The sequence below is a fragment of the Erythrolamprus reginae genome, chromosome Z (assembly GCF_031021105.1).
Source record: "Erythrolamprus reginae isolate rEryReg1 chromosome Z, rEryReg1.hap1, whole genome shotgun sequence".
In the NCBI taxonomy this organism is placed as follows: domain Eukaryota; kingdom Metazoa; phylum Chordata; class Lepidosauria; order Squamata; family Dipsadidae; genus Erythrolamprus; species Erythrolamprus reginae.
This window is the reverse complement of record NC_091963.1, coordinates 129,925,680-129,947,121: the sequence shown is the minus strand read 5'-3', so window position 1 is coordinate 129,947,121 and position 21,442 is coordinate 129,925,680. Positions and strand designations below refer to the sequence as shown.

At 40.0% G+C, this 21,442-nt stretch overlaps 1 protein-coding gene across 1 annotated transcript in view; it reads right to left on the bottom strand.

Moving 5' to 3' along the window:
- Positions 1-21,442, bottom strand: part of PLEKHA4 (pleckstrin homology domain containing A4) — a 101,209-nt gene that overhangs the window by 58,404 nt on the left and 21,363 nt on the right. Inside the window, 1 exon segment of the mRNA XM_070728143.1 lies at positions 1,615-1,723. Within this exon segment, the coding sequence (XP_070584244.1) occupies positions 1,615-1,698 (84 nt within the window). The 5' untranslated portion in view covers positions 1,699-1,723.

Genomic DNA, 21,442 nt, shown 5'->3' with positions numbered 1-21,442 from the left:
GCAGGACTTAGGGGAAGAGCCTTCTCTGTGGCAGCCCCGGCCCTCTGGAACCAGCTCCACTCAGAGATTCACACTGCCCCCACCCTCCTCACCTTCCACAAAAGCCTTAAGACCTGGGGCAGTTAGAGCATGCCCCCCCCTTCTTTCAGACCATTAAATGTTATGTGTGGATGTGATTGAGTTAATTGACTGTTTCTTTAAATATAAGCTGATTTTAGTTTAGAATTTTAAGTAGTAGTACCTCTAGATACGAGCTGCTCCACATGCGAGTATTCCAAGTTACGAGCAGAGAGGCAAGCAAAATTTCTGTTCTACATACGAGCTTAAATTCGGGATACGAACAGAGCGTCCACTAGGTGGCGCAAGAATTCCATTTTTTCCAGTTATCTCCGGGCGAAAAGCCAAATCTAAATGCATTGGTTCGAGATACGAATTGATCAACATACGAGGTTGGCTCTGGCACGAATTAAACTCGTATGTCGAGGTACCACTGTATTAGATTTCTACACATATTATTATTGTATTGCATTTTGTGAGCCGCCCCGAGTTCTCGGAGAAGGGCGGCATACAAGTCTAATAAATAATAATTATTATTGTTGTTGTTGTTGTTGTTAATAATATTAATATTATTATTATTAATGACAGCTACAATGTCCCAGAGTCATAGCATACCCTTTTGTGATCTTGTAATAAAAATGAATGAATGTGAACTGAACATAAGTATCAAGGAAATATTAAGGAAACGGGACACACTCCATGAACTGCACTGGCTGCCCATTGGTCTCCAAACACAATTCAAAGTGTTGGTTATGACCTATAAACTATTACAGATTACCTATGGGACTGTCTTCTGCCTTACGTATCCCAGCAACCGATTATGTCCCGCAGAGTCGGCCTTCTCCAGGTCCCATTAGCCAGGCAGTTCAAAGACTCAAAGCAATGTCCAAATGTCATGGATGGACTCAATGGATACTAGTATATTCTGAACTAGGACAGAAATGTACAGTGAATGGTACAAATGGATTTAACTGTACCTTATTTTGTTTTCCTTCATTACTTGCCTCCATTATTTTTACTTATTATTTTTAATTCCTTTTCTGTGCTTTGTATAATGTTGCCCCCAAAGGAGTGTTTCTCATAGTAAGCAATGGATGTTTTAATTGGTATTAATGCATCATAAGGGTTAAATAAGATTTTTAAAACATTAACATTTTATCTAATTTATCTAATAATATTATATTGTGGTTTTATTCCTTGAAAAGTGCTTTATCTTTCTAAGGAACAAAAGGTCACAAGCTGAGATTTTCTTTTCAAACCATCAAGATACCACCAATGGCTAATGCAGGTATATAAGGACAAGAGTAAATATTTGGGGATTAGTAGTTGTTATGCAAGTTTTTAGTTTTCCTTTTTTCTTGGAATGGGATTCTAGTGTTATTCTTTTAAAAAGCACAAGTGTTTGACCTAAAAGATAACCAATCTACTTTGAAGTTCTTTGAAAATAAAACCGAATGACAGCCCATCAACACTCAGAAAAAAACAAATATACTTGGAAAAACAGTGACTCATTTTTATGTCTCATTTGTCAGGTTCCCACCAATTCCAGGTCCTTACTTTTGTTCCCATGGAGACTGAAGAGATGGTGGCTGTACTGCTGGCTAAACTCAGACCACTTTTTGGTCGATCTGCTTCTGACATGGTCCCGGGTGAATTTGATGTTAATCTGGGGAAAAAACACACACACCAGAAGATTATGTCATATGATACTTTAAAGTTTCGCAGTTGCAACTTGAAAAGATGGACTTCAACTCCCAGAATTATTCAGCCAGCCATGATGATTGAGGAATTCTGGGAACTGAAGTCCAAGCATTCGCCCACGTTTCTTCAACACTCCGTGGCTTGCATTGGCTGCCGATCAGTTTCCGGTCACAATTCAAAGTGTTGGTCATGACCTTTAAAGCCCTACATGGCATTGGACCAGAGTACCTCCGGAACCGCCTGCTACCGCACAAATCCCAGCGACCGATAAGGTTCCACAGAGTTGGCCTTCTCCGGGTCCCGTCGACTAAACAATGTCGTTTGGCGAGGCCCAGGGGAAGAGCCTTCTCTGTGGCGGCCTCGGCCCTCTGGAACCAATTCCCCCCGGAGATTAGAACTGCCCCCACCCTTCCTGTCTTTCGTAAACTACTTAAGACTCACTTATACCGCCAGGCATGGGGGAGTTGAGATACTTTTCCCCCAAGCTATTTTTTATACTTTGTTTTATGTTTGGCATGAATGTTGCTGTTTTGGTTTTTAAGTAATGATAGGGTTTTATATGTTTTTAATATTAGATTTGTTCCACTGTTATATTGTTTTTATTGCTGTTGTAGCCGCCCCAAGTCTTCGGAGAGGGGCGGCATACAAATCTAATTAATTAATAAATGAATGAATGAATGAATGAATGAATAATAAATAATAAATAAATAAATAAATAATAAATAAATGAATAAAATAAAATAAAATAAAATAAAATAAAATAAAATAAAATAAAATAAAATAAAATAAATCAATCTTCAAATTCCCAAGGCTGGCAATCACTGCTGGGGAACTCACAAGTACTGTATTAGCCCCACAATTTGAAACAATCCGCTTTTGAGAAAGCTAGAGCATATGTCTTCAGCTTTTCTTTCAAAAGGTATCAAATTTAACCATCACTGGAGGTTTCAAGCTATTGAGCAACTATTTATCTAGAATGGTGTAAGATTTGCTGCTGAAACAGAGTTGGACTACAAGATTTTTAAGGTTCTTCCAACCTTGTTATTGCATGCAATTCTAACCCTAACCAATTGGTGAATTCATATTTGGTCAGTTCTTTAATCTTTCTCTCCCCCCCCCCCCTTTGCAGACTTTCCTTTCCTTCCTCGTTTCCTTTTCCAGCTCTTAATAAAAGTGAGTTGAGTCTCTGCCTAAAATAATATATTGGCCTGATCCAGGTTTATCAAACAAGCCAGAATGGCCAATTTCAGGAAATACGAACACACTTCTCACAACAGCCTTGTAAATGTTTCTTTTTCCAGCTCTTAACAAAGGTGAATTGAGTCTCTGCCTAGAATAATATACAGTATTGGCCTAATCCAGGTTTATCAAACAAGCCAGAATGGCCAATTTCAGGAAATACGAACCCACTTCTCATAACAGCCTTGTAAATGAAAGTTCCAAATCTGCAAAAAAAATTATTGGCCAACTGGGATCAGACAGAAAAGAGATCTAAAAGTCAGGACTTAATGCTGAAAGTCTGTAATGAATCAGAAATTTTTATGCTAACTTCAGACCACAAATGGGAGGAGACAATTTTCCCATCAGCCTGATGGTTAAATCTGTTCAGAATACTGGTCACCTATGGCAACTAGATAATGCTTAAATACAAAACTGGCATGATATCTGTAATTAGAAATTCGTCATCCTGAATTCCATCCAAAATCCAATGCATGACATGAAATTTAGATTCCTGAGCATATTAGCACTCTTGTTTCCTATTTTTTAAAGCTACAAGTTAAATTATTCCTATTTTTAAAGACATGAGTCATTGTTCTAGTTTTTTATTATTATTAGCCAAAAATCCAAAAGAGATGCATGTCAGTAAATAAATATAATGCTGTCCTTCATATTAGTAGTGGGTTATTTTGATAGGAAATGTGTTATTTCCACCCCACAAACCTAGCACCCCCTTAAACTTCTATGTCCACCTTCTCCCAATTTAGGTTCCTGGGTATAATTTTTTTTATTTTCTCCACCATAAAATAAAACAATATATAGTTATAAACACAACAACAATGCTTAAAATCAATCACATATAAACTATTCTTTTCTTATTACTCACTCAACAGAGGCTCTTATCTCTTCTCATCTAAAAATTTCTATTAATTTTATACAACATTGTCAATTCTTAAAAGTCTAAATAAAAATTCTTCTTCTCCATCTTACTGTAAAAAGTTACATTACATCAATGCAAACATTAATAAAATCTCTTTTATCTAAATTTTAATATTGTATCATGTAGCTAATAAAAATTATATATATATATATATATATCTTTAATATATCTTTAATAAAATAAACTATTCATAATATATCACCTACTTCATAAAATAAAGTTCTATACAGTATGTTTAAAGTATAAGCAATGAGTAAATTTTATGTTATATCATTATTTAGTGCTACCACCATTTCTCATCTTTGCCATCTGGCTTCCAAAATTTAAATCAGATTCTCATATTTCAATTTTTCTCAAAATTAACCAATTACTAGTACATACATATCTCTTAGTTTTCTATCCAGTCATAAAACTTCCCCCAAATTTTATAATAATCCAAGTCTTGTTTATCTTTAAGTTTCAATTTAGGTCCCTGAATCACTTTTTAAAATGTTTACAGTATAATCTTCAGGAACCAACACCAACCCCCTAGTATCAATTACACTTATGTTAAAATCTGTATTAACCTATTTTTTTCCTTTCCCTACTGTATGTGAGAGCAAAATTTCAAAGGGGTTGGGGTCATAGTTCCCTCTAAGCTGAGCAGTGAGCAATCACTCACTTAAAAATCATCATCAACTCAGAGTTTTTCAAACCTGCCCAGAAGCCGAGAGGGAAAGAGTGAGAGGGAAGGAGAGAGAGAGGAAGAGAGGAAGAGAGAGAAACAGATAGAAAAAAGAGAGGAAGGAAAAGAGAAAGAAAAAGAATGGGAGTAAGGAAGAGAGAAAGAAAATCAAAATCTAGTTTGAAACTAGCTCAACTATTTAAGTGGCATTTTGATATTGATAGAGTTGCCCTATTATGAGCTCACTGTTATAGACACACAGTACAGTATTTTATTTTGAAATTCTCTGAGGCAAAACAGGGTGGTTTTTTTGTTTGTTTGTTTGTTTGTTTATTTATTTATTTATTTATTATTTCTGTGCCACCCAGTCCCAAAGGGACTGCCGCTCAGACACTATACTTTTCCGCCCACCCCCCAAAAAAATTAGAGGGAACACTGGTTGGGGTGGGGACAGAATTAAAAGTTCTTAGAAGCAGAAAAGCTTGCAAAGAATCCAGCCTGCTTTAATTAAAATCCTTTCGTTCGTTCTTCCATCTAACACATTTACTATGAGTTTTTGCCTGCCCCATTGATCTTTTCTTTTGCTTTTAAACAGAGCCTAAACTCAAAATGGAAGTATTGAAACTACAAAAGTTATTCCTCTGTTTGGCCCTGTGCCATTAATTCCCTCTAGTTATTTTTGGATCAAACCCACCTGCTTGTGTCTGGCATCTCTTTCCAGACAGCATCGACTTGAAGATGGGAAATTCCATCCCTTTTGCTGCCAGCAGAATTCTGTGGTTACTTGCCCCCTTTGTTGTTAAACACCAGAATCTCCACATTTTTAAATATCTGAGATTTAACTCTCTCGGGCCAGTTTTGATTCGCGCTTAAGTGGTGTTTTGAGCTTCGTGCTTCTCAGTTTAGCAATGATATTCTTCATTATTGTTGATTTCCACACATAACTCATATTTTGTTAAGGGAAAACATGATTTGGCACCCTAAAGGTGTACCATGAAGCAATTACAATAATTTTCAAATACCACAGCTTCTGTTTACGGGCATGCCACTGATGCAAAGTATACCTACATTTTTTCTTTTAAAAAAACTTTAATTATTAGTGGATCCCTAAGCGGTTAAGGGAGTACAACATGTGTCATCTCCCAAACTGCTATCAACATTTGAATTGTAATATGAAAGAAAGAAGTATTAAATAGATAGGAAATAATGTAATTTTATCAAATTTATTTTTAATTACATTAATATTTAAATCAAACTTTTGCAAAACTTAAAACCTTGATTTGTTCTGCCCAATTTTTGAAGCCCTCCATCCCAGGATGCCACAACACCAAAAGCAGCCTTTGCCTGCCCTTCACACATTGACACAGCTCCAGTGTATAATATAAAATATGCTAAAACAATCCCGTAAAATTCTGTGAAATTACAGTACAAACGGTCCTCAACTTACAACACTTCATTTAATAACTGAATTCACAGTTATAAGGCCATTGAAAAAAAAGTGAGTTATGATTGCTTTTCACACTTATGATCATTGCAGAATTCCCAGGTCACATGATCAAAATTCATATGCTTGGCAACTGACCCGTGTTTATGACGGTTACATGTTCCAAGGTCATATGATCAGCTTTTGCAAACATCTAACGAGCAAAGTCAATGGGACAGCCACATTCACTTAAAACTGTGTTACTAATTTAACAACCGCTGTGATTCAATTAACAACTATAACAGGAAAAGTCGTAAAATGGAACAATGTTTACTTAACAAATGTTTCACTTACCAACAAGTGTTTTGTGCTCAGTTGTGGTTGTAATTTGAGGAGTACGGTAGTTATATTTCCATACAACCATTCAGAAAAATCAATTTCACATGGTAGTTAAGTGATCACAACAGAGACTGGCAATTTGGACATTAAGCAAAGCTGTTACTAAATAAAACCAGGACTGTGTTTATGACCTTTAGCCTTACAGATCTGCAAAGGCTATAAATCTGAGCACTGGTCAAGTAACATTATATTTTGATTACATTATCATGTATTGGGAGAAGAGATTTGAGCAAAGAGATAAAGAGTTTAAAGCACTCTTGGATGGTTTTAAGTCGAGGACTACTTGTAAACCAATGGGAATTTGCCACCCACCATAACAAGGCAAAGAAGATAACAATGAAATGAAGCATTTTGTGCAAAACTTCTTCCCAACCAGCACTGAATGGCAACATATTTTGTCTCATGATCTCCCACCAAAGGATACCTCCATAACTCCTGGCACACTTCGCCTTTGCATTCCATCTCTCCCTCCCACCTCTTACCCTGGCTATGACGCCAAGTGGATGAATGGAGCATTGATTCAGGGAGGACCCCAGCCACCCCGCCTTGATCCTGAACAGCAAGGGGAGCACTGAAGGCCCTTATTCAAACACCCACACTGAGTTTGAGGAACGTCATGTTTCTGCCTTCGCCCGGAGCCATAGAGAAAGACGGAATACTTAGCAGATACAATGAGGGAACTGGAAAAGATCAGCTTGACCTTCCACGAAATCATGGGACTGGAGAAGAACCATCTTCACAAATGCATTACATGATGCAAAATGCACGACTTGGATGGGCTGCTTATGGTATTTAGGACCATAAAGTTTTAGCATGAATAAGACGCTTTATCACAGTGCAATTTAAAGAGGCGAGCGATGTACAATGGCGATGAACAAGAGGTGTCAATAAAAACAGATCATGCCAAACCAATCTCATTTCATTCTTCAACACAATGACTAAATTAATAGACCAGAGAAATACTGTACTGTGAACATAATGGACTTAAGACTTCAGCAAGGCATTCGACAAAGTAGATCACAACCTACTTCTTGGTAAGCTATAAAAAAGTGGGATGGGTAGCATTACCATCAGATGGATTTGTAACAGACTGAGTGTTGTGGCCCGCCATCTGATGTGGTGATGCGCTAGCGACCTGTGCAGCTGACACCAAGTCAAACAATAAGGAGAATGGAGAGAACTCAGTGCCAGAGGTGGAGATTCAGTCATGGCCTTCAGAACCTCCAGAACCTCCCATCAGTGGTGAGGAAGAAGAAGAGAAGCCTATTCTCAATTCATGAGCATGCAGAGCTACAAAAAAGCTGGAATGGTTCCTCAGGAGAAGGTCTCCTTAAAACTAAGGTTTGGCACTAAGGAAGGAAGCAGTGGGATACGACAAGGCTCAGTCTTAGACCCAGTATTCTTCAATGCTTTCATAAATGCCTTAAATGAGGGAATAGAAAGGAAACTTACCAAATTTTGGTATGATACTAACCTGGCAGAAATTTTATTTATTTATTTATTTATTTATTTATTTTGTCCAATACACAATGAGGGTTTTAGTGGGTATACAGTATATCAATATACACATAGTAAAATACATGATGAAGGTTATAGAGGAGATACTCATAGTAAAATATATCTAAGAAATAATAGAAAAGAAGATATAGGAATAGAATATATCAATGAAAGAATAGAAGAAGAGATATAGGAATAAAGGAAAGGTATAGGAGATATAGGAGAGCAATAGGACAGGGGACGGAAGGCACTCTAGTGCACTTGTACTCGCCCCTTACTGACCTCTTAGGAATCTGGATAGGTCAACCATAGATAATCTAAAGGTAAAGTGTTGGGGGTTTGGGGATGACACTATGGAGTCCGGTAATGAGTTCCACGCTTCGACAACTCGGTTACTGAAGTCATATTTTTTACAGTCAAGTTTGGAGCGGTTAATATTAAGTTTAAATCTGTTGTGTGCTCTTGTGTTGTTGTGGTTGAAGTTGAAGTAGTCGCCGACAGGCAGGACGTTGCAGCATATGATCTTGTGTACTTAGATCTTGTTTAAGGCGTCTTAGTTCTAAACTTTCTAGGCCCAGGATTGAAAGTCTAGTCTCATAGGGTATTCTATTTCGAGTGGAAGAGTGAAGGGCTCTTCTGGTGAAGTATCTTTGGACATTTTCAAGGGTGTTAATGTCTGAGATGCGAATAGTCAACACGCCTAGATGATAGGCTCAAGATCTGTTAAATTCAGCTTTAAGAAGACAAACAACCATCTAGGACGCTAAATTGGTATGCCCAAGCACCCTGAGTCAATTACTGAATATATACCATTTCCGATACCTACAATACACCCAATGTTAATGTCATTCCAAATTCCCAAGGAAAATTTAAATCAGTCTTTCTCAACCTTGGCACCTTTAAAATGGGTGGACTTCGAGTCCCAGAATCTCCCAGCCCAAAGGATTCTGGGAGTTGAAGTCTACCCATCTTAAAGTCGCCAAGGTTGAAAAACACTGAACTAAGTGCTTAATTAGACTCATTTTAAAACTGCCCGAGGGGGAAAGCTTGTTTTTCTTTCCCTGCAGGAAGCTTGGAATAAATGCTGGTTATGAGTTCTACTGAGGAACTGGAGATCTGGCAGCTGTCCAAAGATGCCAGGGCTGGGTGCCTAGCTTGCAATGGACCACCCAGGTTAACTAATGTAGTTTCATTCTCAGCTGCCAACTGTAATAAAACAGGTTGTTGTAAACAATATTAAGGAAACAAACACAAGCTGCTTCAAATTCTTTAAAATGGCTATATAAATATTTTGGGGAGTAGATAATGAGCGGCTGAAAAGTGGTTGGTTTACCGCAGCACCAAATTAAAACTCCCATCATTCCCAGCCAGGACAGCTGATTATCTATTTCAGAAGTTGAATTGATAAGGTTTCGTGCAATCTTCCTCCCAAAAGTCACTCTTTGCAGGAATGTTGGTTGAGCATTAGAGGCGCAATGAGAGGTCCTGGTAAGTTTCTTTTCATTTAATTTTATGTAGGAATAGAATTCAACCAACTGGCTTTCTCAGAGCATGACCCAACAAAATACTAGTATGAAAGAAATACAATGATACCTCGTCTTACAAACCCCTCGTCATACAAATTTTTCGAGATACAAACCCGGGGTTCATAGTTCCCTCTAAGCTGAGCAGTGAGCAATCGCTCACTTAAAAATCATCATCAACTCAGAGTTTTCCAAACCTGCCCAGAAGCCGAGAGGGAAAGAGTGAGAGGGAAGGAGAGAGAGAGGAAGAGAGGAAGAGAGAGAAACAGATAGAAAAAAGAGAGGAAGGAAAAGAGAAAGAAAAAGAATGGGAGTAAGGAAGAGAGAAAGAAAATCAAAATCTAGTTTGAAACTAGCTCAACTATTTAAGTGGCATTTTGATATTGATAGAGTTGCCCTATTATGAGCTCACTGTTATAGACACACAGTACAGTATTTTATTTTGAAATTCTCTGAGGCAAAACAGGGTGGGTTTTTTGTTTGTTTGTTTGTTTGTTTGTTTTGTGCCGCCCAGTCCCGAAGGGACTGTCGCTCAGGCACTATACTTTTCCGCCCACCCACCCCCAAAAAATTAGAGGGAACACTGCCGGGGTTTAAGATTTTTTTTGCCTCTTCTTCCAAACTATTTTCACCTTACAAACCCAAGCCACCACCACTGGGATGCCCTGCCTCTGGACTTCTGCTGCCAGCGAAGCACCTGTTTTTGCACTGCTGGTATTCCCCTGAGGCTCCCCTCGCTGGGAAACCCCACCTCTGGACTTCCATTGCCAGCAAAGCACCTGTTTTTGCACTGCTGGGATTCCCCTGCAGCATCACAAAAACATGGAAGTCCAGAGGTGGGGTTTCCCATGGAGGGGAGCCTCAGGGAAATCCCAGCAGCGCAAAAACGGGTGATTTGGTTGGTAAAAGGGGTGAGTTTTGGGCTTGCACGCATTAATCGCTTTTCCATTGATTCCTATGGGAAACATTGTTTCATCTGACAAACTTTTCACCTTACAAACCTCATCCCAGAACCAATTAAGTTCGTAAGATGAGGTATCACTGTATATACAAACAACATGTAATTGCCAACATGTAAAGCCCTTCATGGCATTGGAGCAGATTACCTATGGGACCGTCTTCTGCCTCATGTATCCCAGTGGCCGGTCAGGTCCCACAGAGCTGGCATTTTCCAGGTCCCACCAACTAGACAATGTCACCTGGCAGGGTCTAGGGCAGTGGTGGCGAACCTATAGCACAGGTGCCACAGATGGCACGTGGAGCCATGTCTGCTGGCACGCAAGCCATTGCCTTAGCTCATCTCCAGCATGCATGTGTGTGCTGGCAGCTGATTTTTGGCTTGCACTGAGGCTCGGGGAGGGCGCTTTTGGCTTCTAGAGAGCCTCCGGGGAGGCGGGGAAGGGCATTTTTACCTTCCTTTGGCTCCAAGGAAGCCTTTGGAGCCTGGGGAGGGCAAAACACGAGTCTACTGGGCCCACCGGAAGTTAGGAAACAGGTTGTTTCCAGCCTCCAGGGGGCAGAGGAAGCTGTTTCAACCCTCCCCAGGCATTGAATTATGGGTATGGGCACTTGCACATGTGCGATAGCGCACGCACATACTCTTTTGGCACCTGAGGAAAAAAAGGTTTGCCATCGCTGGTCTAAGGGAAGAGCCTTCTCTGTGGTAGCCCCAGCCTTTTGGAATCAACTCCCTCCAGAGATTCATACTGCCCCTGCCCTCCCCGCCTTCCACAAGGCTTTGAAGATCCATCTTTCCCGACAAGCTTGGGGCCACTAAGTTTAACATTGAGCCCCAGCCAATGAATGAATTTATATGTATGATTGGGTGAATGTGAGCGACTGGTTTTAAGAAATTGGGGTTTTAGGATATTTTTAGATTTAGCTTTCTAGATATTTTGTATTTTTCTTGTTGGGAGCCGCCCTGATTCTGAGGAGAAGGGTGGCATAGAAGTCTAATTAATTAATTAATTTCAATGAATTTATTTATTTATTATTTATTTATTATTATTATTTATTTATTTATTTTGTCCAATACACAATGAGGGTTTTAGTGGGTATATATCTATATACACATAGTAAAATACATGATGAAGGTTATAGAGGAGCTACTCATAGTAAAATATATCTAAGAAATAATAGAAAAGAAGGTATACTGTAATAATAGAACATATCAATGAAAGAATAGAAGAAGAGATATAGGAATAGAAGAAAAGTATAGGAGATATAGGAGAGCAATAGGACAGGGGACGGAAGGCACTCTAGTGCACTTGTACTCATCCCTTACTGACCTCTCAGGAATCTGGATAGGTCAACCGTAGATAATCTAAGGGTAAAGTGTTGGGGGTTTGGGGATGACACTATGGAGTCCGGCAATGAGTTCCACGCTTCGACAACTCGGTTACTGAAGTCATATTTTTTACAGTCACATTTGGAGCGATTAATATTAAGTTTAAATCTGTTGCGTGTTTTTGTTTTGTTGTGGTTGAAGCTGAAGTAGTCGCCGACAGGCAGGACTTTGCAGCATATGATCTTGTGGGCAATACTTAGATCTTGTTAAAAGCTAGAGAGCAGTTTGAGTTGGCAGGTTTTAGTATTCAAGGTCAGCTATGCCATTGTGCCCCCAACTCTAGCCTGATACACTTCTAAACAGCAGTGTCTTCATGCCTTGTTCAGGTTGTTAACTCAAATTTCTTTCTCTCCCTCCCCCCCCCCCCCCAACCTCCCTTCAAACAACACACAGAAGAGGTTTTGAAATGTCCTAGTGCCCTGGCTTAGTTCTGGCACTTCACAGTTTGACCAAAGGTCAGGATGAAATTAAGTATTTACATGGTCAAATTCATTTATTTATTTATTTTGCAGCTGTCCGGTAAGTTTAACTCTTCCCCAACAACTTCTGAAGAGAGAAAAAAAAATCAACAGAAAGTACAAAAACACAGAAGTCTCCAGATAAGGAAGGAAACCCCAGAGATGATCTGCAAGAAAACAACGATTGTTCCACTCACAAAGACACACATTCCTGTTAGTCTGGAAGCCCCTCATGTGAGTTTATGGTACGGCACTGTTCTGTTAACTCCAAAGTTAGAAAGAGGCCATGAAGATGGTGGAACTTGCCCAAATACCAAATTGCCCTTTTCGAGTAGAGAAAAGACAATATCTACATTTCTAGCTCACTAGAAACTACTTGCAGACTTTTTTCATAAAAAAGAAAACAATGAACCTCTGATCTATGGTTTTGACTTTGATTTGATTTGATTTGATTTGATTTCTGCCCCTCTCCGAAGACTCGGGGCGGCTAACAATAAAAAGACAATGTAAACAAATCTAATATTAAAAATAATCTTAAAACCCACAATTTAAAGAACCAATCATACATACAAGCATACCATGTATAAATTCTATAAGCCTAGGGGGGAAGAGAAAACTTCAATTCCTCCATGCCTGACGACAGAGGTGGGTTTTAAGGAGCTTGCAAAAGGCAAGGAGGGTGGGAGCAACTCTGATATCTGGGGGGAGTTGGTTCCAGGGAGTCGGGGCTGCCACAGAGAAGGCTCTTCCCTTGTGTCCCGCCAGACAACATTGTTTAGTCGACGGGACCCGGAGAAGGCCAACTCTGTGGGACCTAACTGGTCGCTGGGATTTGTGCGGCAGAAGGCGGTCCCGGAGATATTCTTGTCCAATGCCATGAAGGGCTTTATAGGTCATAACCAACACTTTGAATTGTGACCGAAAACCGATCGGCAACCAATGCAGACTGCGGAGTGTTGGAGTAACATGGGCACGTTTAGGAAAGAAGATAGTCATGATGTAATTTTACAGAAAAGAATAACTTTACATTTACTGGTGTAAAGATTGGAAGCCTCTATTTCTTTTTTCTTTCCTATTTTTCTTCTGTTTTCTTTTTACAATTTACCTTTCTCTTTTATTCCTTTTTTATTCTATATTCTTTTGCATTTTTATTCTTTTTAAAACTTTCAGTAAAATCCTTTTTTTAGAACAAGAAACCCTATAAAGAGTTTCATTCCACATTCATTCATCACAGTCATTGTATCAACACTCCTACGGTGATTAATTGCTTTGAAAAGGCTCAAGGTGCTTAACCTATCTATTTTAGTGCTTATTTTGCTTGTAAAAAGAATTAGGCATGCCCTTAGACAAACAGGGCTATTTACTACAAATTTTGGTGATGCAATCTCCAGGGATTCAGTCTTGGGGCCCCATATGACTGTTCCCACTTACTTTATAGCATTTTTGTCTAGATCTATGCATGTTTGCTTTGAATTTAAGTTCAATTGAATTCAATAATATATTACATTTAGGAAAACATAGTTCTCTCACCACCACCACCAAACCGAGCTCAAAATGTGTATCTTGGAGGGATGAAATCCAGCAGGTTCTGACAGGTTCTGAACAACCAGTAGCGGAAATTTTGAGTAGTTTGGAGAACTGGTAATACCCCCTCTGGCTGGACCCAGAATGGAGAGGGAATTGAGGTTTTGCAGCATCCTTCCCCTGCCACGCCCGCCACACCCACCATGCCACTCTCACCAAGCCATGCCCACAGAACCACTAGTTAAAAAAAATTGGATTTCACCCCTAGTATTTACCCTTCCTCCAAATAGACCCTATTTTCCAAGATTCTATGTTAGGAGTCCCCAAACTAGGCAACTTTAAGACTTGTGGACTTCAATTCCCAGAATTCTCCAGCCAGCTATGCTGGCTGGAGAATTCTGGGAATTGAAGTCCACAAGTTTAAAGTTGCCTAGTTTGGAGACCTCTATTCTATGCTATACATAATTAGATAATAAATAAATATAATAAATAATGGATTCTGGGGAATCCAGAGCATGCTACCATGGTCTTTCGAGACCGAAGGATGCCATTGCAATATGATATACATATTTCTCCTACAGCAGCCATAGAAAGAGTTTTAAATGTTCCTGCACTTCAGTTTTCAACAGATGCAACCAGAGTAGTCCGCAGAGATTACAGGAGTTCAAACAAATTTAAGGGGCCACAGTTTTATCATTCATGCCTTAAAACGTTAGGTTAAAATAAAGGATTTTAACTTGTAAGTTCAATTAGAATTGTAAATTCTCAAATACAGCAATTCCATGCACTAGGCAGAATTTTGCAGCAACGAGCTGATTTATATTCACCCTTTGCACTACATGTTGACATGCTGCAGCAACTATCATATATCTGGCGCCCACAAACACCTCCCTTGTCCCCCCCCCCAACATATCTTTATGTACAAATTACTTTTAAAAATTTCTCTGCCACTCCAACTCTCACCCAATGCTAATATTTTAGATAATCTAACCCTGACCTCTTCTTTAGACTGTACCCCTAAAGTTATGTAAAGAGAGAAAATATTCAATGCATTTTCTGCTATCCAATTTCAAAGCCACATAGTTCAACTGAAACCTGTTCAAGATTCTTTCATTGCTATTCTTCTCTGTTGAATGATCTGTTTCTTGTTTCTGCATCTTTAGAGGGTATGTTTATATAAGAATTATCATTCTAATTTATAGGTTACATGGAAGAAATGGGGAACTTTCAGCCCATGGGCTTACTCTGGCTATGCATGAGGCCCTTCCACAAATTGTTTTCCTTTGACAGTTCCAAAGATTGCTCCAGATAAAACACTTGCACTCTTGATTTCTACCTCATCCATCCTGTGGTTCTCAAAGGGAAAGTATTAAGCCAAGCAAGGGAACATCCCAAAATTCACAATTTAAAGCTGCTCTTCAAAGGCACTTCTGTCTTGGCTACCCATTAACTTCTGCAAAGAATGGAGTCACGAGCACCAAAGATTAGACAATCTAATGCACACATTTTGTATTGGACCATATCGGACTGCTAGCAGCATTATGGTTCAGTCCAGTTGGAGTTTTTCCAATTGACCAAGCATTGATAGCCACTTTCTGGACAACAAAACTGGGATTGCAGGTTCCATTCCTTGACACCTTAACTTTTTTCCATACAAAATGAGATTATTGTAAAGAAAAAAGTATGCTAACAGGGATGAAGCACTAATGGCCTTGTCCTTTGCCATCCTCTGATTTGTTCAATGCATACATGTGATTCCATTCAGCCTTTAGATTGAAGCAATCCTATAAGTACACCCTTGTGTGTCAACAGATCAAGAGAACATTTGATCTTTATTGCACTTATTACTTCTTCACAATTTCCATACTGGGTTGGTTCCTTTGAGATAGGTTGAATCTAGAGAATTCAAAATTTCCATCCAGCTTGAAAATCAGTTCAGAATTCTGGAGCTGCACTATTACTTTGGAAGGGCTACCAGGTAAGAGAATAACTTCAATCTCTAACTTTATACATGTCTAAAGCTTGAGGACACTAGCAAACCAAAGACACAGTACAGCTTTTCCAACTGCCTTAGAAACATAGAAACATAGAAGACTGACGGCAGAAAAAGACCTCATGGTCCATCTAGTCTGCCCTTATACTATTTCCTGTATTTTATCTTACAATGGATATATGTTTATCCCAGGCATGTTTAAATTCAGTTACTGTGGATTTACCAACCATTTACCAGCCTTCTTCATTAACTGATTACTGCAATCAATCTGATAATGGAAACACCTGAAGGTTACCACTAGAAAATTATTTTCTCTGGACCCAAAGAGAAGATTGGGCTCACACATCATGAATAAGCTATGATTTTGGGTTTGGCTCTGTTCTGCCGGCTCTCTACACGAGCCTCTAATTAAATGCAAAGGTAGCAAAAACAGACACACACAGGTGAAAAGTCAAGAATACTTTCTTTATCCACAGAAAAATAGAAGCAAAACCCCCTTTTTGTAGTCAAAGGGATCACTTTCAAAGCAAACAGACTTGAATGCAGTGAGAAAAAAACCTCAAAGCAATTAACAAGTAGCTGTGAAGTCGTCGCAGCTACTCTCCTTCAGACGTTATCCAACTCACACGTTTAACTATGATTTACGTTCAGAATCCTGATATCAAAGCACAGAGTCCTTGGAGAATCCGGAGAGTGAAGCCACATCCACTATCACCAACAGATAATCTTCCACACTGAGAGGCCGGCATGCTGCCCATTTAACAGCAGCCCTAATTAGTTGAACCACACCTAGCCACAGGTGAACTCTCTTATCTCTTGTAATGCCTACGTAGCTGCTCTTTTCTATTCATGGCTCTTCGCAGGTGTGCGTCTATAACTGCTTCTTCATCAGAATCCAGCGAAGATAAGGAGGAGGATGAATTGCTTCCTAATGGGCTGTCTGCCATGACCCCCTCTGAGGGCCCCATTTCATAGTCACTCCCTGGGAGGATTCACCCACATCCACCCCCACAGTCCTTGGGGCAGGAGCTGGCCCAGAGCCAACCACAACAGGCTCAATCTCTTGGGATGAGCCTAGCAAATTGACTATATTTACCCGAAGCTAATAGCAGTTTTATAATATCTGCCACAAAGAAGAGGGAGTCAAGCTATTTATCAAGCCGGTGTAGAGGTTGGGGATACATCAACTGCTTGCCACACTATCTGTAGAAGGCCTGATGTTTGGGAGGGGTGAATCCATGAGTGAGCAGGTGCAGACACAAAACATTATTTCAAAAAGTTCAAGTCCATCATATGTCCATCACCAGAGCGGAAGCGGAAGGAGTTGCCACGCTGCCATGCTGGCACAACCTGAATGGACAATGTGACATTATTTGTGGTTGGAGGGCAAGGCATGTGAACTTTCAACTGGGTAGGAAGCTCAGATCCAGGGTTCCCTGTGGAGGTACCAGGATGGCTCCAGAATTAAATTGGAATTTTAAGCAATGCCCTGACTTGGACTTGGATTTAAGTTTGGATGTTACCTGGAACCCTAACGCTATTCTCCAAAGCACCTGAAGGTAGGACAAGAAGCAACGGGTGGAAACTAATCAAGGAGAGAAGTAACTTAGAATTAAAGGAGAAAGTTCCGGACATAATAATTAATGAGTGGACAAACTGCCTCCAGAAGTGGTGGATACTCCAACAATGGAAGTTTTTAAGAAGAGACTGGACAATCATGTATCTGAAATGGCACAGTTTCCTGTTTGAGCAGGAGATTCAACAAAGACCTCCAAGATCTCTTCCAATTCTGCTATTCTGCTACATCATAGTTGGTTGGTTGTTTATTCATTCGTTCATTCATTCATTCATTCATTCATTCATTCAATTTTTATGCCGCCCTTCTCCTTAGACTCAGGGCGGCTTACAACATGTTAGCAATAGCACTTTTTAACAGAGCCAGCATATTGCCCCCACAATCCGGGTCCTCATTTTACCCACTTCGGAAGGATGGAAGGCTGAGTCAACCTTGAGCCGGTGATGAGATTTGAACCGCTGACCTTCAGATCTACAGTCAGCTTCAGAGGCCTGCAATTCAGCACTCTACCTGCTGCGCTACCCTGGCTTGATTGATTGATGAACCAAGCATAACTCATCTCCAGCAAAGAAATGAAGTCTGCAGCCCAAGCTGAATATGAGAGGTCCTTGGTACCCACTGAGCTTGCTTGTTTTCTTAAAGACTGTGGAGCTGATGAAAAAGTTGGTGATAAATCAACGGCTTGCCACACTATCTGTAGAAGGACTGATGTTTATGGGAACATGAGGGAGGAGATGCAGCCACAAAGCATTCTTTCGAGAAGTTCAAGGTCATCGTATGTCCACCACCTGGGCGGAAGCAGAGGAAGGAGTTGCCACGCTGGCACAGTCTGAATGGGCAACATGACAAGTTTGGTGGGGGACAAGGGATGTGAACTTTCAACTAAGTGGGAAACTCGGATTCAGGTTTCCCAGTGAGGGTGCCAAGATGGCTCCAGAAATAAATTGGAACTTTGAGGAGTACTTTGACTAGGACTCTGATTTAGTTTGGATGTCACCTGTAACTTTGACACAGATGTTGCATTGCCCAAACTAGATAACATCACAATTCTAGACTAGTTTGGTCTGAACGAAATGTCTAATAAAACAAGCATTGCCAAGGATCCCTCATGTCAACCCTATGTTACAAATAATCCTTCTTTATTAGTAACCTGGATGTGTTTGCTCAGCAGCAAATCCAGAATATCTCCGGGACCGGCTTCTGCCGCACGAATCCCAGCGACCGGTTAGGTCCCACAGAGTTGGCCTTCTCCGGGTCCTGTCGACTAAACAATGTCGTCTGGCAGGACCCAGGGGAAGAGCCTTCTCTGTGGCGGCTCCGACCCTCTGGAACCAACTCCCCCCAGATATTAGAATTGCCCCCACCCTCCTCGCCTTTCGTAAGCTCCTTAAAACCCACCTCTGTCGTCAGGCATGGGGGAACTGAGATATTCCCTTCCCCCTAGGCTTACAAAATTTATGCATGGTATGTTTGTATGTATGATTGGTTTCTTAAATTGGGGTTTTTAAACTACTTTTAATATTAGATTTGTTTATATTGGTTTTTTTTTACTGTTGTTAGCCGGAGAGGGGCGGCATACAAATCTAATTAATAAATAAATAAATTCACTCAATTTGTTTCTAGGTGCATTCAGTTGCAACCAGTGTTCCCTGTAATTTTTTTGGGGGGTGGGCGGAAAAGTATAGTGTCTGACTGGCAGTCCCTTCGGGACTGGACGGCACAGAAATATTAAATAAATAAATAGATAGATAAATAGATAGATAGATAGATAGATAGATAGATAGATAGATAGATAGATAGATAGATAGTTAGTTAGATAGATAGATAGATAGATAGACAGACAGACAGACAGACAGACAGACAGACAAACAAACAAACAAACAAATAAATAAATAAATAAACCCACCCTGTTTTGCCTCAGGGAATTTCAAAATAAAATACTGCACTGTGTGTCTATAACAGTGAGCTCATAATAGGGCAACTCTATCAATATCAAAATGCCACTTAAATAGTTGAGCTAGTTTCAAACTAGATTTTGATTTTCTTTCTCTCTTCCTTACTCCCATTCTTTTTCTTTCTCTTTTCCTTCCTCTCTTTTTTCTATCTGTTTCTCTCTCTTCCCCTCTTCCTCTCTCTCTCCTTCCCTCTCACTCTTTCCCTCTCGGCTTCTGGGCAGGTTTGGAAAACTCTGAGTTGATGATGATTTTTAAGTGAGCGATTGCTCACTGCTCAGCTTAGAGGGAACTATGGTTGCAACTACATATGGCGATCCTTCACATGCCTACTACGCTGCGTAAGTTAACCTACAAACAGAATTAGAACTGGAAAATACACTTGCTTGGGCAGCTTTGCTCTTCCAAAGCTTCCTTTCCTTATGGGCTGGCATAATTCAAGAGATCAAGAGAAAGAGACCACCACTGATGTCTTGCTTTGAGGTGACACCTTCCTAAGGGGAGAATCATGTCTGTGAAGAAAAACATTGTATCTCAAAAGGGTCCCCCCACGTAAGAGTTATAACCAAAGGTCTCCTGCTGCCTGCAATTCATTTCTCAACAATCCACAGGAATGCTCAATTATATAATGGATTCCACATGGATTCCTCCACAGGACTTCAAATGATCCCCCAAAAGGTTTTGCCAAGCAATTAACTTATTTAGATGAACTGTGAAGCTTTATGAAGCAGAAAATAAACCAAAAGTAAATTGTATATATTGCAGAAGCAGAGTGAAAACAGCAGAATCTTTTGAAGTTGATTATTTAAGAGAGCTTGATTAAAAATACAGCAACAGTAATGATTTGTATAGCGTGGGGAATATTTAAAGCACTTTGCATTCCTTAGCAAAGGGAATCCTTTGAAGATGGTTATTTAAAGCAGCATTATTAAGAATATAACCAGCACTGTGATATTTTGCATAACTTTGCCATATTTAAAGTACTTCACATTCTTTAGCTAATCATCATCCTTACAAATTTATACAAATTAATTTATTTTTAATAGAGCACAAGGAGAAAAGTGGAGAAATAAAAGCTTAATCAAAATCATGGCACAGGGAATACTCAGTTTTCAACAGTTCATTTAGTGACCATTCAAAGTTACAGCGGCACAGAAAAAAATGACTTATGTCCAGAATTGAGCTCCTACCAGTAAGGATGAAGACGCCACACCAGTAGTAAAAATGGAGCTGCGTGCACAGCTTTCGGTCTCTGACATGGTGTGCGTCTCAGTGAATTTTGCTCTGCGCATGTACAGGAAGCAAAACCTTGTGAGATGATGCATGCACAAGATTTTGGTGATTTTTTTTGCACATGCGCATTACGCATAAAATCGCCAAAATCTCGCACACATGCCTGTTCCCTTCCAAGATTTTGCTTTCTGCGCATGCACAGAAGCAAAATCTCACTGGGAGGTGAACGGGATGCAAATTCTTCTGAGATGCATGCACAAGGTTTTGGTAATTTGCAGAAATTTCATACACACGCACGTCCCCTTGCAAGATTTCGCTTCCTGGGCATGTGCAGAAGCAAAACCTTGCTGGGACGCACACGGGCGTACGCCAGAGACCCGAATATGAACATGCAGTGCAGCGGTAGCAGTGGTGGGGCAACCACATCGTTGCATGATCAAAATTCAGACACTTGGCAACTGGGTCATATTTACGACGATCGCAGTGCCCCAGGGTCACTCTTTCGCGACCACCTGATGAGCAGAGTCGATAAGGAAGCCAGATTCATTTTACAGCTGGGTTAGCTAACCTAACAACTGCAGTGATTCACATAATAATAATAATAATAATAATAATAATAATAATAATAATAATTTAATAGATGTGTATGCTGCCCCTCTCCGAAGACTCGGGGCGGCTCACAACAATAATAATAACAAAGTTACAATGAAAACAAATCTAATATTAAAAAACAGTTTAAAAACTACATCATTTAAAAACTATGCAACACACGCATACCATACATAAAATGTAAAAGCCTGGGGGAGGGGTCTCAGTTCCCCCATGCCTGGCGATACAGGTGGGTCTTAAGTAATTTGCAAAAGACAAGGAGGGTGGGGGCCATTCTAATCTCTGGGGGGGAGTTGATTCCCAAGGGCCGGGGCCACCACAGAGAAGG